This window comes from Apis cerana, linkage group LG4, assembly GCF_029169275.1.
Source record: "Apis cerana isolate GH-2021 linkage group LG4, AcerK_1.0, whole genome shotgun sequence".
NCBI classification, from domain to species: Eukaryota; Metazoa; Arthropoda; class Insecta; order Hymenoptera; family Apidae; genus Apis; species Apis cerana.
In genome coordinates this window covers 12193477-12216134 of record NC_083855.1, presented here as the reverse complement: position 1 = coordinate 12216134, position 22658 = coordinate 12193477, and the positions used below count along the sequence as shown (strand labels likewise).

Genomic DNA, 22658 nt, shown 5'->3' with positions numbered 1-22658 from the left:
CCGACCAGTTGCTTTTATCCGCCATTTACAGCCGAACGTCTAACGAGTTCTACGCGACACATTCTTACTCGACTTCCAATAACCTTGCTCGCTTCATGGAATGCGAAAATTGCATTGTTTGTCGCGATGCATTCGCGATTCATCGCAAATTGAAAATGTATTAACGGTAATTAAATTCTATATTCATCTTTTTCTAATCACCATGAGATAAAAAAATAGAATATTTTCTCTCATCTGTATTCGAATCCTATTGATTTTTCTTCGATTTTTTTTCTCTCAGTTCCTTACACTTAATCTTAATTTCTATTTACACGTTTTTCCAATTATTGTTCACGCTGAGCGAAGTTATGATCGATCGAACCACTTCACGTCACGCGATATCTTAACAAATAGTAAAAGTGTTGAGAATGGTGAAAGTGGAATAGGAATTACATCCTGCTCAGGTGAAGCAAGTTCGTATTATCTCGTCGCGTGTCGTAAGATACAGGTTGATTACAATTAAGTTCGATCCGCAAAAAGAATGTTAAGTGGGCAGATTCGAAAAACATCCGTTGTTTACCAATAGCCATTGGATACCAAAAGAAGAGAAAGTCAATCATATATTTGAACTGCGCGAGGAAAGTGTCGCTTTGATTCCGGGTACGCCATCTTTTCCTTGCTACGCCATCTTTTACTCGCTTGTAATTAAACACGAAAGTATTTGTTCGAAGAAATTAGAAAAATAATTGCTTCTTCGTTTTCAAGTTTTTCTTTAGTCGTTTCGTTTTCACGCGTGATTGTCAGTCTTGTCCTTTATTTCTTTCGTTAACACTAGAAGTACCGGACCAATCAAAACGACTGGTTTTATTATCCTTCTAGAAACTTTTTTTTTAAATATTTTTCTGTCTGAAAAATAAGATGATAGTATTTACAAGCACATCAAAGTATCAAATATTATGGATTTCATTTTTTCTTTAATATAAATCGCAGTCATTTTGATTGGTACCGGTAAAAATAGGTATATGTCCATCTCTGGTAGTCTAGTGTTAAAAAATAACATCGATGGAGTATCTCCTATTTCTTCTAATCAATGCGTCGAATACGAGCCTGAAATATATGTTACGTAAATTTACTTATTTATTATCATAATTATTACATGCGAAATGATGATCGTAAACTTACATATCAAAATGATTAATCAATGTGGATACATATTATGAAACTTAACTATACAAATATATTTATATCACAGTCGAGACAAAGAAATCAATGTATCGTCGAATCGAAGTTATTTCGTACACACAGACGAGTGTCTGCAAATCAAAAAGAAGGGGGACTTTCAAACGATCTCGGACAAACGAATATTACGTTTGACAATTGTCTCTCATCGATCGCTACATAAATGCAAATGCTAACTAAACTCTTTGAACGCGAGAAATTTGATTATCCTCTTGACATTCCTTACACGATATTAATTACGCGTTTCAACAACGATGCGACAACAACGACGCGATCGCGCGTCCTTGGAGCGGAAAATACATTATTTAATAATCAAGTTTCGACCGCCATTCCATAACAATACCGCACATTATTTCTCTTTTCTTTCTTTTCGTATAATTCTTTCATATCCGACTCGATACCAATAATGTTAACGAGCAGTAAAGAAGTTAAAGCGTCGAAAAAATTGCGTATCGAAGAAATTCGATCAACGTCGAATAACAAAGTAACGTTCTACGTTTTTATTATCGTCACAATGCCTACGTTTAAACTCGCTCCTCTAATTATAGGATAATAAATGGTAGAACCAGTCTTATCGCAGTCGTTATTCGGACAGAATTCACGCGGTACGCAATTCACTTTGGAAACGTGACAAAATTTCGCGTACATAACACGACGATATTCAATTCTTGATCGAAACGCGTGACAAAATCGAAGCATTTTGCAGGCGATTAGAGTTTGAAAAATATTTTCAATCTTCTGTATCTTTACTCCAAGCCTCACGCTAATACGAACGCATTTCGAAATTATTCGAATTTTTCTTGATCTTTGTATATATAATTCGTCGAACGGTATGTCAGTAATGATGATGATGATGATTGAACAATGAATTTTAATCAGTTGAGTGTGTCTCTAGCGATCGAAAGAAGCTAATGATTCCAAACATCAGAACGACGATGTTACATTGAAATTTGGAAATAATGATGTTGTACCGTTGTACGTTTCCCTGAACAAATATCCTTGTCTATGCCATTATCTACTAATTACGATAGCAATAAAACAAAATTGTAGAATGAACGAAGTTTTTCATTTTCTCGATCCTCAAGATTTACAATCTTTTTTTTTCCTTTTTCTTTTTTTTTTCTTTTTTTAACTACTACGATTACTTCTCTCTCGAGCAAAAGAAAAAAGGACGAGAAGAGAATAGGAAGGCGTCGCATCGAGCGGTATCGCGTTGAAAAATGTAACGCGACAATGGATTTGGCAAATCGTTTGATTTCGCTCGGAAGCACGAAGAAATGAGCGCATCTGCGCGCACGAGTTCCATTTTTACGGACAATCTTATCCACGAAGGTATTACAATGAATTTTCCTAGAACATAACGCGCAATACGTGATGGATAGATGATGGACGAGAGCGCCGTCAGAGTTTTACGAATCTGAACTCTTGGCCAGCGTCTCGTTATCTCAGAAATTCGCCTCCAATGAGCTTTCGAGCTCGTTCAAAGCCGGAACCAGGGTTTGGAGGGAGAAATATCGCGATCGATCGGCGGCGTCCACGCTCGTCACGTGTTGAAATTGACAGGGCTGGCTGATGTTACTCTTGGCCGGTAAAACCACTTTCTTCTGCACCGGTTTCTTCTTCTTTTTCCCCGGTACCGAGAGGCTAATGTTCTCGGGGCAGGAGACGAGTCTTTCTATGTGCTGCCAAAGGTCGTTGGCGGCTTTTGGATTGTCGAAACTGAGGCCGGCGAGGCGCGTGTGATCCGACGAGAGACACATCGTGTGGAAGGCCGGCCCCGACACCTGAAAACGCAATTGTAATAATAATTGCAAATTTTTAATCCTGGACTGTTCATTCATTCATTCATTCATTCATTTATTTACCTTGTACGACGATAAATTGTCAATCGTCTCCCTCCAAAGCGTAAAACAGGAGCCACGCTCGGCCAAAAGGATTTGGATCCGTCTCTTTGATCTCGATCGCGTTTCTCCAAGATCCAACACCACTACTGGAATTCCGGTAAATCGAAGCTCCCATCTTTCGGTCTGCGACGCGTTTCCCAGATACAAGTTGGCCAATGACTCGCAAACGAACACCTGTTGGGTTTCAAGGGAACGAAGAAGAGTTTCATCGACGAACGTGACATCACACACACACACACACACACACACACACACACACACACACACACACACACACACACACACACACACACACACACACACACACACACACACACACACACACACACACACACACACACACACACACACACACACACACACACACACACACACACACAGAGAGAGAGAGAGAGAGAGAGAGAGAGAGAGAGAGAGAGAGAGAGAGGGAGAGAGAGAGAGGGAGAGAGAGAGAGGGAGAGAGAGAGAGAGAGAGAGAGAGAGAGAGAGAGAGAGAGAGAGAGAGAGAGAGAGAGAGAGAGAGAGAGAGAGAGAGAGAGAGAGAGAGAGAGAGAGAGAGAGAGAGAGAGAGAGAGAGAGAGAGAGAGAGAGAGAGAGAGAGAGAGAGAGAGAGAGAGAGAGAGAGAGAGAAAGAGAGAGAGAGAGAGAGAGAGAGAGAGAGAGAGAGAGAGAGAGAGTTGGAAAAGGCGAAAAGCTTTACCTGGGATTTCAAGCCCCGGAAAAACGTTTCGAGTTGCTCTCGCTCGATCTGATTAACCGGTTCGAGACGAGACTCGTCGCTGTTCTCAGAGCTATCGCTACCCTCGTAGCTCGACGTGGCCGAGGTGTCCGCCTCGCCCGTCGACGATAATCGCCTCCTTGCCGCCCCGCTGTATTCGCTGTAATAGGAGGAACTGTGCAGCGACAGGTTTGATTGCAACGCGGGACAGGACGATGCGTAGACCGGCGGTGGGGCGTTCATCTCTTGTCCTGAAAACGAGACAAACGCGTTAAAATTAAAAATTACAAATCGGGACTCCTCTCACCGCGAGAGACATCGTTTCCAATCGGCTTTCCGACGAAACGTTTCGATCCATTCGTTTTTAAAGCAATTATTCATCTTACGAAATTCTTAACCTTTCCTTTTTTTCGAAAAGATCGATCGAAAATTTTCCTCTCGTTATTCCCGCTCATCTCGTCCATCAAATTCCTTTGCCATCCGATTCCAGAAAAAAAATGGGTCGAGCACAGGTCGAATATGATGACGCAAGGGACACCGTCAACGTGGATAAAGCTAATCAGCCAATAGCGTTTTAGCAACGACCCACTTAATCATGGCGAGAAAAGTCCCACTCCCGTTCGACCTTAATTCGATCACAGCGCCTTTAAGCGAGTTAGTCGGCTGACTAATCACGACGCCCGCCTATACGGGTTGTTGCATCGTCATGTGAAAACGATGCTTCGATTCCATTGTAATCGAAGAATTTCGCCCTCGTCTTATACTTGATCGACTTTCATATCCTCTCTACATATTCCATATTTTTCAACCAGTGCAACGAAGAGAAAGAGAATTTCGTCTGTTTCCGTACGATCCAATGACAACAAAGGGAATTCTTTGCACACGCCCGTATCGGTGTGTAACGATATACTTTAGTTACTTGGCCGAAGGATCGGAAAACGAGTGGAGTAGATGGCGGTGCGCAAAACGCACACCGGAAGCGCATTGTCCACGTTATCTGGTATAACGTTATACTTACTACACTCGGCTGCGAGGATTGCACCATTGTTTCGACCCGATAAGAAACTCGAGATTGTTTACCCGTAGATCGACCGCCGATAAATATGGTGGCGGACCGCGTTCGTCTCGCGTTCTCACGCGATGATCGATTGTTCGTTACCGTGGGTTTTTCTAAGCGTGGGGAAATTCGTCTCGAGAACGAAACGCTCGTCGAAACGAGGCGAAACGAGGCGAAGCGTAATTTAGTGTAACGATCGTGGTAGCGACAAAGACCTTGACGTGATGTCGTTCTCTGCCCGTTTTTTGTAGCTGCTTTTTCGCTGCTATATTCTCTTCTTTTGTACGTCGATCGTGACGCTTTACGCGTGTGAATTTTTACCATAGAGCACTATTGCAGGAGATTTGTAGGATGATGGATTATTTCTCGCCCGATTCGACGTTCGAATTCGTTCTTTGATACGTTGCTCGGTCGGTCAGATCGGGCAGGATTATTATTTTCGAAAGTGACGAGATAAGATTCGGACTAAGATAAATTAATGAAACACGCGGTATGGATTTTATGAATCAAAATTTTTCTATTGTCTCTTTAACAAAGCACGATAAATGTACGTATAGATATATCTCCTTCATTGATTTCTTCGTTTATTCTCATCTTTATTGGTGATCGGAATCGCATACCGATTTCATTCAATGTACGTTACAGCGCATGAACATTGCCGACATTCGTACGATGACATCATTCCCATTGCTACTTTCCAACTGTCACACTTAACATCGGATCTCTCTCACGGAACCCTTTCTTTCTCCATTCTCCGCTATCTCCTCGCCACCATTTCGGTTGAATGGCTCTTCTTGACAGATGTTCGACATTGCAAATAGAAACGCGAATATACGAACGGAAATATTAATTATCGATGTAGAACCAATTATACAATTATATTATTGTTCATTATATGTAATGGAATAATTGGAATCGATTCTCAAGGTAAAAACGAATACAAAAATTGGTGTATAAAAATGTCGATCGAGGCTTATTTATTGAGCTACGAGGAATTTAAGATAGACGAAGCGAGACGAATATATAAAATATGAGCTTCACAACAAATTTTAATTGCTTTTAATTCAATAAATAAGTTTTAATTAATTTTTGCATATCAACTTTCGTGTTTGTTTGGACTTTAGAAGGAAAAAAATTGTACCAAATATTTTCTCGTTTAACGAATTTATTCGACAATGCAAAGCTTTGAATTTATTCATTTCCATGTATCTAACAATCGATGGAATTTACTAAACACTCGAGAAGTACGAGGGATCGACCATTCGTTCGTGCTTTTTTTCAACGTTCATAATCGACGTAGACTGCACGATGATGGCAGACGACGGAAGAAACGTCGCGGTCAAGTAACCGGTCACGAGTATCGTAATTATTACGGACAACCATAACAAGGCATGCCGTCATCTCCATCAACGACGTTCTCCGCCAGTGAAATTGAAAAGATCTTGTCGCTCGTCTTACCCACTATTTCGTTATTTGAACATTCGACAATCTTGCGAATCTCGTTGTCAATTGATATTCATCGCGCTTTGCTATAATTCGAAAATTAGATTCTTGCACGATCGAATAAAATCATGAAAACTAAAAATGGAAATTTTCTAAATAAATATACGCGATATTGATATACAGATTTTGATTTTGAGAAAATATGTAAAAAAACGATTGAAAAATAATGCCATTGTTCTTTTCACTGTTTCATTAACTTGATATTAAATTTATTTTATTTTAAAATTTTTATATTTAATATATTGCGATAGATTTTTCGCAGCAAGTTAAAACGACACAATAATTTGTATATTTTTTTTTTAATAGAGTTGTTGCAGTAATAGTTGAAATAACTTCCATCGACATATATAATTTGCAAAAATATTTTATTTGTTATATTAAATTTTCTGTTACAGCATATTTTTAAATATCATCTGATTAATACAAAAAAAAAATCAATATTGAAGTTAAATAATCGAAATAGATCAAAAAATAATGATACATAGTAGACTCTTATGTAGAATTACGCTATTTATTCTCGCAGATGTCACTAAAATGAATGATAGAGTGGCGTGTTCGATAACAATTGAAAACACGACACCGATTATTTTTATCTCGTAAAAATTATCTCGAAACATCTCACCTCCCTCATTTTTAACCTCATTTTTCTCTACTAGTTTTGAAAAATCGATGGATAAATAGTTCTGTATTTTATCTGAATCGAGCTAGATGCAGATATATGATATTATTCTTAAACAACGTGTGTGCGTGTAATTCGGCGATATTGCATAACTGCAGACAATGTCCGTTAATGGATATAATGGATGCATCCGATAACGCGCAGAGTTCGTTATGCGTCGTTCAATATGCATCTCGTTTAAAACGCCGCATGCAGGTATGCATGTACACCTATTATGTACATCTCTTCCGATACGATTCGCGAATGCGAAAGGACGTTCGACTACACGTTGAAGCGAGAGTAAAACGTCACCATTTGATTATCGACATTTCAACTTTATCGGTTTAACGGAAAAAGTCAACTATTTCATATAAAGAGACCTATATATGCAGTACATGTGTATTTACTTATTATATACTATTTCGTATCGATTACCAGAGCAGTGAAAATATAATCGTGGCACATGGTTTACTCTTCGTAGTTTGCTAACAATAAAAGTAGTCTACCTGCGCATGCGTGGTATGTAGTTAGGTATGCATCGCGAATATAGACGGCTCTGCGTACGCACATTATCAATTTATTCAAAGGTTTTTCATCGTGCGAGCAACGAAGGAATTTTGATATTTTAAAATAATTTTCGATGAAAAAGATATATATATATATATATCTTTATATTTATTTAAGGAAATAAAGAAAAGATGCTAGTTACGAGAGGAAATAAAATGCTATCGAGAATCAAATGATACAATATCTCGAGTCTGCGATTCGCGAGAATCATTCTCAGTGCAAAGAAGATAAGAGCAACGACTATCTCGTAGAATGCGCGAGATATCAATTTAGAGCTGATGATTTGTTTCCGCCTACGTAGTCGTCTCTTAGTCATCGAGTCCCCTCGCTGAATATTAACCATGCGATAAAATATGTCTTTGAAAACGTACCGCCAATTACGAATACGAACATCTTTTTCTTCTTCTTGTTCTTCTATTTTTTTGGAAAAAAAGGAGAGAACAACGCCGGCGCTAATATTCCAATAAGGAAAATATTTGATTAAATATTGGTTAGAATCATCTTCGAACCACGCGTTAACGATCTATTGAAAAAACATGATAGATTGTGAGCGTTTAATTTTCGTCACGTGTTTGCACCACGTTACTCACACAATTAGTCATCGTTATTGATATACGTGGAAAAAATTCTCGTTCTCAAATATACATAATATCATACATCGATAATAAATCGATATATGGAAAACTAGGAAGAATGATGTTAAACATTGCAAAAAAAAGAAAAACGAATGACGTTGTTAATTGCGCAACACAGTGTCAAATTCATTATTCATATTTTTTTTTCATCTCATATATTCAATAATTCTCGCGTAAAAAAAAAAAAAACATAGCTTCCACGCGGAAATTAAAAGTAAAACGTGTGTATTACGAAAACAGCAAAGAGATCGTTACGTAAAACGAACAAAATACGAGTAGAGTAATTATAATTTTTCTCATGGAAAAAGATTCGCAAGGAATATTTCCACGAAGATATATCTATTTTGAAAAAGTCGTAGTTGTATTGCGTCACGTGTTACAGTCATCGTAAGAACAGATTTATTATCTCGCGTCACGGTTGCTACGTTTGATGCATTTCAAATAATTTGGCCGATATTTTATCGTGGAAAGAAAATTGAAGTTTTCACGTAGAAATGGCGACAGTTCCGGCGCGAAGGATGGATCGATGAAACAGGACGCTAGAACAGGTTATCCTGGCAGAGGGGAGGCTGGAGGAAAGGAGCCTCGATTCTGCCTCACGGAATGACGTCACCCTCCGCCATACATCAGTTTATCGCCAACGACTTGGCTTCTCCTGAGACGATTTTATCACTATGTAACGAAATTACCCAGCTCGCGAAAATATTTGAAAGCTTTTTTACTTTTTTGTCGGAACATTAACGAACAATTTTTCCATTCTCGATGAAATTTTGTTAATCAACGTATTGGCTTTTCGCCAAGATGATTTTATCGCTATTTAACCTCGCATATAGAATTATAGAATTACCTCGCGATTCATGAAAGTATTTGAAAGCTTTTTCATTTTTTGATGGAAAAATTATTAACGAACGATTTTTTATCCCTCTTGAAATTTTGTTAGCATATAAAGCTAATAGTATATAAATCATATATTTTTTTGTGCCAAAAATATCACTTTAAAGAAATGAAATCAACGTTTCATAAAGTAATTTTCGTTTTTTAAATGTAATTTTGTTTAAATTGCGAAAATATATCGAAAAAAAAATGAAGTTTTAATTTTCTGCTTTGAAACAAATCGACAAATTCTAAATACAATTCTAAATATCTAACTTATTGTACTCTGTATACAAATTTTTATTTCCTTGTAAGATAGCGATTCAAATACTTTCGCGAGTCACAGTATATTGCTCTGAATTATCCTTTTCCTCGATATTTGCGAATATATTAGATACTTGTTATTGAATATTAAACATCGAACTGCTTTCTCTCTCCTCTCTCTTTTTCTCTCTCTCTGTTTCTTGCTCCACGCCATTTAACGGGACTGCTTTTCGCTCTGTCGACTCGTTGTTTCATCCGGTGCAACAAAAGCAGAGGGATGAGAAAGTCGAGGCAGTTCCTTCTTTCACGTTCGAATATTTTCTTCTGGTATCTGCGATCATCATGGTGCGCGATTTCGAATAATCAGGAAACGATCGGGCGTACGAGGAACGAAACGTTTCAAACGAAATTATTCCATCCGACGCGAAACGAAGGCGCGAACGAAACTTCTTTCGCCCGGACGAATGTCAACTAGTCGCAGTCGTGTCACGTTCGTGGAACGTGCGTTATCGTCCTCGAAAAATAATAACGCGCTCTTCAGGGCCAACAGTTTACCTTCTGTACACCTATTATTATCCGTTACCATTTCTCGAACGAAATTCCCTGAATATATTTATCTTGTATCCGCACTCGGCTCGCATAGAAAATTTCCGCAATAATTTCATTTGATTAAAATTTTTATTGAAACACGGGAAATTCTGCCAACAAGATAAACATCTTTTCCCCCTTTCCAGCCTTGTTAATACCTGCTACTTTTTATAACCCGCCACTTGAACAACGTCGAACCCGCTACTTTTCTCCTAATAAAGAAGGCAAAGTGGCGCGAGGTTAATTAAAGGATACCTGTACGAGATCATTGTCAATCTCGATTGCCCCAACTTGCGAAAAATTCAATTCTGCTGTTGGAGCAAACATAGGGAATCTATCGAAAGAGGATAGGAACAAAGGGATCGGAGCCGTGGCAAAGTTTGTCGAACCGGTTTCAAAAGATTCGTAAGGAACGAATGCGAGTAAATACCGCAATGACGCGAACGAGAGAAGAGCACGACCGGCTAACCGGATATGAAACAGACTCCCAAGGGTTAAGAGGCATTAAGGGACTGACAGAGACGACCGTTAATGATTCATTAACTCGCGCGCCATGATCATGATGGTTAAACCGGCCATTGTAGTTCACGTGGACGCATCACCAGTTTAACGGCATTCCAGGACGGTTAAGTGGCGTGTGGAAATTGATCCCACGGCTCGATCGTATTAGATAAGTTCAACTGTTTACTTTTTAAAAACAGAGCCAACCGAAACAAACGACCTACAAATGGCAAATTCGACCTTCCAACTTGTCTTTCTGCCTCGAACGAGGCTTTAGTCTTGACATTATTCCGTGAAAAATAAAAGAAAAGAAACAACGATCCTTCGCAGCGTAACCGCAATATTATTTACGACTTAACTCGCGCTCTCCTTCGTGTCATAACTCCTTTTGCCGTCTTCTTTCTTTCTATTCGTTTAAATAAAAAATTCTGCAATCAAGCGGAACGAGATGCTTGTCCGACTAATTATTCGAATAAAATATTTATAACAATTATTAATTCCTCTTTTTTTTTCCACTCCCTTTTCTTTCCAAATACTAAGATAACAAGCTTTCGAATTCCTTAAGAATATCCTTTCTTTCTATCGTTTAAACGTGGATCAAACAATTGCAAAAAATTTCTACAGCCAATCAGAACGTGACGCGTGGCCGCGTAATCCGATTGTTATTGGAATAAAATATTTGTAATAATTATTAATTTCTCTTTTTTTCCCCTCATTCCCTCTTCTTTCCAAATACTAAGATAAGAAGCTTCCGAGTTTCTCAAGAATCGTAGTTTCCTGTACTCGAGTGAAAGAGAAAACGAAGCTTTACACAACAAGCCGGCGAAGTGACTACCGAGGACAATGTACACGTACTTGACTCTTTCTGTCATCGTCTCCGTTCCGACGAGAAAAGGTGGAAAGAAAGACAATTTTTTTCTTTCTTTCTTTCCACCCTTCCTTCATCCGTAATAACTCGCACAATCGTCCCCGTCGATGGTTAAACAAAGGAAAAGAGGAGGAACGAACGAGCAGGAAAGGAGGAAATATCGCAACGAAAATCTAACAATAAGCGCGATATTTTCGAGCAGGAAAGGATAAATTGTTATTTCTACTTCGCAAGTTTCTTCTCGTATCTTGAATTTCACCTGTCGGGATAAAAATGTGGAGCATCGGTTGTGGAGTGGAAGCAGACCTGTTTTCAACCGTGTAAAACTCTGTAGCGTAAAATCCTGCGAGACAAGTTGACGAGGGTGGAAAGAAAAAGAAAAGGAAGAAAGAAATTCGAAAGAGAAGAAGAAGAAGAAGAAGAAGAAGAGAACGTATTCCTTCCGTGACGTTCCACGACGCTTTTATCTTTTTCCAACGCGTTTTAGACCAACGTGTTCCACGTCCCATTGAAATCGATATTCATTAATTTTCTCAGCGCTGACGAGAGTGGAAGAGGAGATCGTTCGAAACCGGTTTAATTTCGCACCGATTAGCTTCGACGACGTACAATCTATCTATTAATGGTATCCTGGTTTTGGAGGACAACAGCCGTTGTGTAGCGGAGAAAAAAGAATGGGGATCAAGTTGAAAGAAGAAGAAAAGGAAGAAAGAGAAGGGAGAGCGGCGAAAGAGGGACAAAGTACTGGGAAAAATGTATTCTCGCACGGATCTCGTTCCTCGCACGACCTCCTTTGCGTCCTCTTCCCGAGTGAAAAATATGAACAGCTCTTCTCCGTGTGTATGTACGTGTGGCATGCCGTTTCTAACGATCGCTGCAATTCGACTCGACTATTGTAAACAGGAAGATTAAAACAATGAATCATTCGTTTCCGACCGGAGGAATGTTGATAACGTTGATGAACTGCGATTAATAGAAGATGCGTAACTACAATCGACGAATATCCGAACGAGATTACGTGCGTTTCCACATCATACATTTTCATTTTGATCCAGCTTGCAATGTGACCAAAACATTCACGAATGTAATGAAATTATTCCGATCGCAGTAATTGTATAATTAAACGATATTAAACAACTATTTTCCACACAATTTTCCAAACTTTTCATCCCTTTCTTGTTTTTTTTTAAATTCTCATTCTAAACGAAATTTTCGTTTTTGAAATGGAAAAAATTCCTCTCGAAAACTGGTAAAATAAATTCCAAAAAAGAATAGGACGGAATAAATAAAGGGAGAGAGGGGGGGGAACTAAAGCGCTTTAGAATTAGAAAACGCGATGGGAATTCCACGACCAAAAATCTGCGTGTCTTTTGTATCGCGACCGAGACGAGAGATTCCTGTCGGTTCAGGAACAGTCGGGGGCTAACAGAAAAGAGTTAACAGAGAGAAAGAGAAACCAAGTGTCGAGAGAAAGGTGAAGAACGAGGGACTAAGGAGACCGGACGATAGGTCGATGAACCGGTCAGCCCTGGGCCTCACGGCCTTTTTCTCCTCTCTTTTCTCCTTTTCTTCCTCCTCCTCCTCCTCTTCTTCTTCTTCTTCTTTCTTTCCTTCCTTCTTTTTTCTCCATCCACTTCTCGTTCCCGTGAACTTGCGCGTACACACGAACGCACACGCTGCATTCTACTACCTCGCGGTCGATAAAAGGTATGGCGCCTGGCTGGAAATCGCGAAACGAAACGGAATCGAAAAATCGATGCGCGAGAAACGTCGCGATGAACGTTTTTAAACAAAGGGTCTCTCTCTCTCTCGGGGCAAATCGATTTCTCCCCGCTCGTAACTTTCAATGTCGTGGGTGAACTGGCTTCGAACGAGTTTCGGTTCCTCGTAGCTTCGAACGGATATCCGGGGAGTCGCGCGCGGTTCTTACTCTCACCAGAGTTCCAGATTCTCGATTTCTCCGACGGCGCGAGATTCGCAGCGCTCCTCGGCCGCCATGTTACGTATACACGTGCATAACACGTGTAAGTAAGCGTTCTCGCGCGTATATATGAATCCATCCCAACTATTTGGGCCAGAGTTGGGTATTTCTATTTAACTCGTTTGATGAATAATTAAACGAGTTAAAAGTCTCGAATAAAGTGCGATTACTTAATGTAATTACTTATTAAAAAAACGATGGAATAAGATTTATTCGTAGCTGTTACCAATCGATCCCGCTTTTCATATAACCTCGGCCGTTTGGCAGTATTATTATCATTATTAATTCAACGATAAATCATCGAACTAACTTGTGGAAGTAATTTTATTCGTAATTTCAACTTGAATTGAATTTTGGCTAAATTGGACGGATGTATGATTTTTCTTGAAGGAAAGGGAATCGTTCTCGAATTGCCCTTCCTATTTTCAAAGGTTGAAAAAAGTGTTTGGAGTAGTTGTTCGCAATGTATATAGAAATAGAGTATTTTCAATTAGATTTAAAATTTTTCCCTGTCGTACCACGAAATTTGAGAAGCAAAAAAAGATTGATTTTGCAAAATGATGAAATTTATCAAAAATATATACATACATGTTTTATACATACGCACAGAAAAATTTTTTCAAGTTATTATTTACCTCTATCTTCTCTCGAAATCTTTATTCACAATTTGCATAATCTTAACCGTTTTTTTTAATGCCTAATGCTTCGACGGAAATTGTAAAAAAAGGAATAATACCTCCTCGTCGATAATTTTAACGATTTTCGTCCGGTATAAATAACGAAAGAAGGAACGGTTTCTTCAAGTGGAAGAAGCCATCGCACGAGGAATTAACAGCATTAACACAGGAAGGAAGGAAGCGATCGGAGAAATCATGAAATTCTTGGTCAACGTTGCCCTTGTTTTTATGGTTGTATACATTTCTTTCATCTATGCGGCCCCTGAACCAGAACCGGCACCGGAGGCAGAGGCAGAGGCAGACGCGGAGGCAGTAAGTCGAAAAAGATTCCTATTTCCTTCTTACGATTCTTAATCTTCTCCTTAATCGTTAATAATTTTGAAAAAAAAAAAAAGAAAAAACCACATCGACCATATTTAATTAGTGCCATGATCATATCCATAGCAAAATTAAACTTGGTCGCAATTCGATCGGTTTTATAACGCGTGTGCGTGTTTTTCCTTCAGGATCCGGAAGCAGGAATTGGAGCAGTTCTCAAAGTATTAACCACAGGATTGCCTGCCCTTATAAGTTGGATTAAACGTAAGAGGCAACAGGGTTAATCGATCCACGATGCCGATTTACGACCTATCGAATGGTCGAAAAATTTGTGTAACTTGAAATAACATGTATACATGTTGATAATATAAATTTTTCATTCATCAAATCAATCAATTTATCGAATTTTACATTAACGTTATAGAGATTTTCCCTCCTTCCCCTCTCCTCCTCCCAGACAATTGAATTTATTGCATCGCTATTAAATTATAGTATGGTTTATTGGTAGCTGGGCCTCCATTGCGGTTGACGAGACTGATAGAAGAGTTGACGAGAAAAGTTTCTAAACGGTACAATTTTGAGAATCAGAAGACTCGAGAAATACGTTTTATTTCTCATTAGAATTGATTAATTTCCTCCTAAATAACTCGTGTATTTTCAATACCACTTTCCAATCAAATCGTAAATTGGTATTTGATAATTTTATTGAATCATTTTCGATTAAAAATTCGATTCTTAAACCAAGCGTAACGTATAACTACTAAGAGTTAGAGGGTGAAAATTAATAGCAGAGGCAAATGATAAGAGCCACAGTTTTAAGAGGGATTGAAACTTGGTTGATTTTTCAAAAAGCGGAAGAGAACGTCGAGTCGCGTTCGAAAGCGAAAAAGACTGAACGTATGTAAAAGGGATATCGATCGTTGTTGGTTGTTTCGAATATCTATCAAATACTAATAATACATCGTTTATCGAATCCAATCTTATCGTCTTAGCTTGTGTATTCGTGTCGTATTAACGGTAAACGAGCCACCTAACAACGAGTTTCGTTCATGTTAAGTAAGTAGATCTAGATCGAAAGTTATCGTTGGCCGCATTCGAACGCGACGACGAAGCACAATTTACTTGAACTGACTGATAAAATTATTCCCGTTGCCCTGTTTGCACAGCTCTACGTGAAATTCATTGTTCGGGAACGCGACTTTGGAAATGTATGCATAATATATCTATATAAGGATAAATTTAAATTTATACAAGGATATTTTGTCTTTTTTTCCAAGAATTGTCCGAAGCAAAACAAAGAAGCAACACGAGAGAATGATATTCTTAACTTTATTGCTTAAAATGAAATTATGATACAACGTTTAAAAAAACGATCGGAATCGTGTCTACGCAGCGTGTATGTGACATACTAATCCAATTTTCACGTATTCATTATTTAATACTCGATTCGATAGTTTGATGACCTCGCAGTTCTGCCTTCCTTCCCTATCGTATAATTAAACCATCCATCCTTCATTTGTAAATGGCTGTCCTTCAAATTCTTCATTTATAAAAGGCTGATTGATAGTTTTTGGCCAGATTGGCCGAACAGTTATCTTTCCACATCCTAGCCGATTCAATTAAAAACTTCAAGTCAAGTTTTCATGGTGCGAAGATATATCCAGCCGTACGAATTGAATAAATGCGCGAAAATGAATAATTGTAATGGGATGCGCGCAGACACTGATCGATTCAACGCAACATAACGCTAGAATTCGAAAAGGAGAAAGAACGCGCGTGGTTCAACGAGAATACGGAATCGCGTTTTCCCTTTTGCCTCTATTTTCCACGTCCCGATTTCCGATAGCGGGCTTTTTCCTCACTGAGTGAAGAAAATAAACCGTCTTTTCTTAAACAACGAGAACGATCATATGATCGTCTATGAGGAATTTCTTATGTCAGGTTTTCGACCGATGACGAAATATCTTATGAACTACTAGATATTTTCGCGTATCAACTTCTACTTGCTTTTACAAAATTGCAAGAAGCAAGAAAAAAATATTAGCGAATACCGTAATGCATTTACGACTCCTGCGCGCAACGTAAGGACGATACACGATTAACGAAACGCTTCGTTGTTATCCTCGTTAGTGAAAATTAACTAGGCGGAGAGACAGATTCGCGTACGAGCCCTAACGAACTCAACGTAGCGGAAATCTTCGATTTTGGGATGAGCTAACGTGCAGGAGGGAAAACCGGCAAAAGGCTGTAACTAATTCGAAGCAAAACAGAGTGCGCACAGGTGGCTATGAGCAGCGTCCGGACGATCGAACCAGCGCTAGTGGCCGGAACGTCAACTTTTTTTCTTATTTTTTAATTTTCTACAACTAGCAGTTAAAAAATGATTGTTGCCGTAAATAGCAGAAATGTATCGCAATCATAGTTGTAATGTACGTTTTCGTATGAAATAAATAAATCGTTACGAGTAAGTGAAGAATGAATTGGAAACAAATTCGATGCGATTTATTGAAAATCATAGTCGAATATTCTATCAAGCGATGCAAAAGCGACTTTTTACTTAATCATTCGAATAAACGAATAACGATATTCATTCTTGCAATGGATAGTTTCAACGTATCTATGATACATCGCGAATTTCAACTCCCACTTTCATACACAACTGCCATTTCTCAAGGTTACTCGTTCTCCACGTAAGAAGTTTTATCGACATTTCGAAACATTCACCAAACTTCCCGCCAAACGGCAACAAGTTATGTTCATCGAACAAAATCAGATGCGTAAGTACTTACGTTCGTACGATAATCGACGAAAATCTCGAAATCCTATCTCACGTCTGGGAAGGAAGATATAAAAATTCAGATGCGTTGATTATACATGACGACGGTGGCGTGATAATGGCTCGATAGATCGATCGACGCGTCGAATAATCCACCGATAAATAAATAAAATTTACTAGGTTTTGTTAATTATTCGCGAAAGGATGGAAAAATTCACGTTTGTGAAACTTGCGTTTGATATCCCGTTTCCTCCTTTTTTTCCTTTCTTTCGATTTGCAACGGGTGAAAAGGGAAACGGAACACGTTATGGCGCGAAAAAAATGTGATGGTAATAGCGTTAGAATAGAGATAACAAAAACGTGAAATGAAAGCGAACGACAAACGTATCGAAACGACGCTCGCGAACGATGACGGTAGACTGAAGTTCCTCGAGAGTTGTGGGGACGGGCGGCGCAGCTCCAACGAATCGAGTTGCTCGACCGCGCGCGTTCCCTTGCGAGAGCAACGCCACAATTACCGACGAACCCAGCGAGGAGGCGCGGCAAGCGCATCAGTTACGAGCACGCCCGAATATCGTACGCGCAATCGCGTTTCATCTCTTCTCTATCATATTCTCTCCTCGCTTCCTTGCTCATTCGTTTCGTTTTAATCGTCTTTCATCGATGCACCGAACTTCCATTATTCACGTTAAATACATATTTCGCATTTGTAACAATGAGCCGAAAAACAACGCATTTCTCTTCTCTCTAATTTTTGCATACATCGTTGAAAATTAATTATTTACGTATAAGCATTTTAATTTCGAGAGAATATGCAATTAATTGGAAACGTGTCACGTGAAGAAGTAATGATAAGAATTAACGATCGAAAAATTTATATTGGAAAGCTCGAAAAAAGAAACGTGTCGAATGGATCGAGTTCATTGCTCTTATATGTCTTATGGCTGTTCGTTAAACAACTAATTAACCATTTTTGCATCTATTCTTGATAAACTTTCATTTACAATTAATTTCACTTTTAACACAAAATACAACGTCTTTATTTCAAATTCATCATATGTATTTATAAATTTTACAATTAATTTTGTCAGATATGATATTCAAACAGCATAAAACAAAAATGGAATTTTTAGTTTGATTAAGTTTGAATTTAATTTAGGTAACATAAAACAAGTTTTTATTGGCCAATACAAATATAGATACAAACATAGAATCTTGACATTATAAATAATGATATATAAAATTTTGTTGCTTTTTTAGATTAAATATCGATATTTATCACGAAAAAACGAAGAAAATCGATTGATATCGATCTTTGATTTTCGAAAAAGTATGCTTTAGAATAAATAAATTGACAATTTATTTATTTCATGAAAAATATGATTACTGATAAAGAGAACACCATAGAAGCGAAAACAGCATTCGATGTTGCCGAATTACATTCATTTTCGCGACATACTTCACAGTTTTCAGTATTTTTACAAATATCACTGTCAGAAGTACATCCCATTTCCGTGATTTCGTGGTTTTGATCTACAAAAAAAAAATTATTACAATTTAAGCTTTTTCTGTTTTCATAAAATCTTTAAAAAAAAACAACATTTTATATATTTGAAAATAATATCTTACCTTTAATAGTATAACAAAGGAAATCAGAATCATTTGTGCGTGCATTTATTTCTGAGGAAAAACGGCCGAGCAAACTTCTACGCTTCCTCTCATTTCTATCATTGAAAGCTAAAAATATAAACCAAATAAATTAATTTAATTTACATATAATATATTTAAATTTCTACTCACAAATAACCATTTTATTATTTCCTTATTATATAAAATAAATTGATATTATTATAATAAACTAAATTTCGATTTAAAAAACTATAATATATTGATGATACTTGATTTACCAAATATGTTTGACTTCGATGTTGTGCTCGATGGTGTTGGGCTTGATGGTGTTGGGGTCGATGGTGTTGGGGTCGATGGTGTTGTGCTCGATGGTGTTGGGCTCGATGGTGTTGGGCTCGATGGTGTTGGGCTCGATGGTGTTGGGCTCGATGGTGTTGGGCTCGATGGTGTTGGGCTTGACGGTGTTGGGCTTGATGGTGTTGGGCTCGATGGTGTTGGGCTCGATGGTGTTGGGCTTGATGGTGTTGGGCTCGATGGTGTTGGGCTTGACGGTGTTGGGCTTGATGGTGTTGGGCTCGATGGTGTTGGGCTCGATGGTGTTGGGCTCGATGGTGTTGGGCTCGATGGTGTTGGGCTTGATGGTGTTGGGCTCGATGATCCTGGGCTCGATGATCCTGGGCTCGATGATCCTGGGCTCGATGATCCTGGGCTCGATGATCCTGGGCTCGATGATCCTGGGCTCGATGATCCTGGGCTCGATGATCCTGGGCTCGATGATCCTGGGCTCGATGATCCTGGGCTCGATGATCCTGGGCTCGATGATTCTGGACTCGATGATCCTGGGCTCGATGATTCTGGGCTCGATGATTCTGGGCTCGATGGTGTTGGGCTCGATGATCCTGGGCTCGATGGTGTTGGGCTCGATGATTCTGGACTCGATGTTTCTGGGCTCGATGTTACGGTCGATGATTCTTCAGGAGGCTTTACATCTGCTTTACATGTTTCCACTGAGACTTGATTTTGATTTTGTAAATCGGTACAATTTCCCTTGCATACTCTACACTTGAGCGCGGCCCCTAATTTAGAATGAAATACACGTTATAGTTTCGAACTTAAAAAAAATAAATAATTTAATAAGAGAAAAAGTTAATCTGATTAAGGTAAATAATAAAATATCCGATCAATCATAATACTTTACCGGATTGTAGAGAAACGAGGCCGATGGTCAGCAATATTATCAAAAATTTTTGCATCGTCGTGTTTTTTGATTTCGTCACTTGATTCACGTTGATATTTCGAGCGTTCATTCGCGAGTGCTGCAAAACTTGATGAAGTAGAAATACTCTTTGTAAAGCTTATCAGGGAAACCTTTACCCTTATCTGAATAGATACCTTTAATCAATATCTCTACCTCGATAATATGCGATCAACGCATACATAAAAATCAGGTATCGCTAATTTCTTGTTCTTCTTTATCTGTTTTCACTCTTTTGTCGCGTCAATCAATCGAATTATCTTTTTGTTGGCAAATAGAAAAAAATCTGCTTATCTTATGAATCAAAAAAGAATGTTTCTTCTTAGAAATCAAATTTCATGTTAACAAATATAATATTTAAACTATGTGTTTCATGTTGTGTGACATTATTTAAAAAAAACATTATAAGAAACATCCTTTAATTTCCTTTTTTTTTTTTTTTTCATATAATACATCTTATATCATTCAAAAATTATTTACCGATCTATTATTCAATAGATTAATGCATTTTCAACAATAATATATTTTCTCGTTCGAATTGAACGGGATAAGAACACGTAAGAATTTATATATATCCTTTTTTCTTTTTTTTTTTATCTGAATCGAGGATAAGAGAGAAGAACTTCGAGAAACACATTACATATCGGCTTGCACCGATTTAAACTTCGAAAATTTTCTGTTCTATTCTATGTATTTACATCGAACAATTGTCGAAAAATATATTTTTCTTATATATGAACATCAGATGAGGATTCATTGAAATTTCGACATAATCTTCGTTGAAAATATATATATATATAATATAAATATATATATATATATATATATATATATATATATATATATATATATACATATGTCTGCAGATTCGTTTCTTCTTTTTCCTTTTTTTTTCCTTTTATTAATCAACTATCATTTATTATTTGATACGAGCAAAATAGATAATTTGAAACGATAATTATAGTAAAACTATGAAACAGCAACCACTTCTTTTTTTTTTTTATTTTTTCTTTTATCAGATATAGAAGATATCGATACGATAAATATATATGATGATATGTATTGATAACTAACAATGATAACTAACAATGATATTGTATTACATATTTTCATTCTGTAGAAAAAAAAAATTCTAAAAAAAAATTTTAAATATACTCAAATATGGCCATTTTATATAATGGCTATTTTTACATTATATTGCATTTTATATATATATATATATATATATATATATATGTATTATTTATATTTTATATTTATATTTTATTCGTTCGATAATAATGAAATTTAATTATTATATAAACTCGTACAATTCTATCTTGTTCGTTCTGTTCATTAATCGTTAAAAAGTATATTACACTCTATATTACTTTTGATGAGAAAAGAAAAAAAAAATAATAATTCGCGTATATATTTTAGGTCTTTTTTTAAGAAAGATAAATGAAACGTCGATTTGTTACGATCACGAAAGATAGATGAATTTTAATTACAGATGAATTGAATAAATCAAAATCGTTGGATTGTGCAATTCAAATAATGTTTTACGTTCTTATTAACTCTAATATTTTCAATATCGACAATCATTGATGTGTAAAAGCTACGAAAAAGAAATTGAAGTATCTTTCTAGTTACTTTATCTGTAACCATCTTGTGATATCTATATTTTGTGTAATTCTATATTTTCTTATCTCTAAAAATTCTAATTGTATTCGAAAAAAAAAAAAAAAGGAAAGTTTTATTTTGAAAATATCCGAGATAAAGAATAATCTTTTGCCTTCTTTCGAATTTAATGTTTAATATACGAAATGATTTAGATCGTTAGAACATCTCTTTTTTTAAATACACAATACTTGGAATAGAAAAATGATTTTTTATATTTTTTCGTGAATCTATCATCTTATCTTGTTAATTATCTTAATCAATTTTTCTACGATATCGAAAGATTAACGAATAATACTTATTATTGAAATAGTTTTCTTATTTTCGTCATTGAATTTAATAAAGATAAGTTTATATTTATTTTTATCGGTAGTTTAAATCGGTGAGAAGGGATATATGTAATGATTCTGGAATTTTTATCAATTTTTTAAATTCTAAAGAGTTTTATATAATGAAAATGTTATATATATATATATATAATGATAAATAACATTTTTACGTAATCTTTATAATTACATTGTATGATAAATCATTGATTGAAGAATTACATATATTTATTAATCTGTATATTTTTTTGCATATATAAAAAAAAATATCTTATCTCCAATATTAATTTTTTCACACAGTTTCATTAAGATATAACATTATTTTTTCTTTTTTTTTTTTCTAGACTTCTAAAATTTTTTTTTTCAATTCACTTTTGATGGAAAAAAAAATAATCGATAATTTGAACGATTCTCTTTTGACATATGCAACCACGACCAAGCATGTCTACGTGCAAACAGAAAAGTTTACGCGATAAAGAAATAGCGCGAAGAGAGAAAAATTGCGCTTGTTTTTTATGATAATGTTTATCTCTTTCACCTATGCGGATCCTGAGCCAATGCCGGAAGGAGAAGCGGTAAACCGAATTATTTTCCCCTTGTGCTCGATCTTATTTGTCCCGAAAAACAATATCTTAAAAAATTAACCATTAACCTTACAACGATAACATTCTCTCTCACGATTT

At 36.9% G+C, this 22658-nt stretch overlaps 2 protein-coding genes across 3 annotated transcripts; both read right to left on the bottom strand.

Moving 5' to 3' along the window:
* Positions 1–1094: 1094 nt before the first annotated feature.
* LOC108000835 (uncharacterized) lies at positions 1095–17620 on the bottom strand. The gene is made up of 4 exons (XM_017061461.3): positions 17120–17620; positions 3823–4091; positions 3084–3296; positions 1095–3002 (listed from the first exon to the last, which is right to left on the bottom strand). Exons 2-4 carry the CDS (start codon positions 4081–4083, stop codon positions 2664–2666), a joined length of 813 nt encoding a protein of 270 aa, XP_016916950.1. The 5' UTR covers positions 4084–4091; positions 17120–17620; the 3' UTR covers positions 1095–2663.
* Positions 17621–18122: 502 nt separating this feature from the next.
* Positions 18123–21247, bottom strand: LOC108000834 (uncharacterized). 2 transcript variants are annotated; one of them, XM_062074383.1, is made up of 5 exons: positions 19934–20107; positions 19679–19811; positions 19014–19633; positions 18736–18843; positions 18123–18639 (listed from the first exon to the last, which is right to left on the bottom strand). In XM_062074383.1, the coding sequence occupies exons 1-5, from the start codon at positions 20040–20042 to the stop codon at positions 18470–18472; spliced, it is 1140 nt and encodes a 379-aa protein (XP_061930367.1). In that variant the 5' UTR covers positions 20043–20107; the 3' UTR covers positions 18123–18469. The 2 variants fall into 2 exon arrangements, with proteins under 2 accessions (XP_061930367.1, XP_061930366.1); XM_062074382.1 differs by having other exon boundaries at positions 19014–19811; positions 19934–21247.
* Positions 21248–22658: the final 1411 nt, after the last annotated feature.

Coding starts and splice junctions, on each gene's coding strand:
- LOC108000834 (XM_062074382.1), bottom strand. CDS start 20,042: ATGAACGCTCGAAATATCAACGTGAATCAAGTGACGAAATCAAAAAAC. Junction 19,812..19,933: donor CCTCGTTTCTCTACAATCCG/GTAAAGTATTAT, acceptor ATTCTAAATTAG/GGGCCGCGCTCAAGTGTAGA. Junction 18,844..19,013: donor ATCGAAGTCAAACATATTTG/GTAAATCAAGTA, acceptor TTATATTTTTAG/CTTTCAATGATAGAAATGAG.
- LOC108000835 (XM_017061461.3), bottom strand. CDS start 4,083: ATGAACGCCCCACCGCCGGTCTACGCATCGTCCTGTCCCGCGTTGCAA. Junction 3,297..3,822: donor TCCGGGGCTTGAAATCCCAG/GTAAAGCTTTTC, acceptor GAAACCCAACAG/GTGTTCGTTTGCGAGTCATT. Junction 3,003..3,083: donor ACAATTTATCGTCGTACAAG/GTAAATAAATGA, acceptor TTGCGTTTTCAG/GTGTCGGGGCCGGCCTTCCA.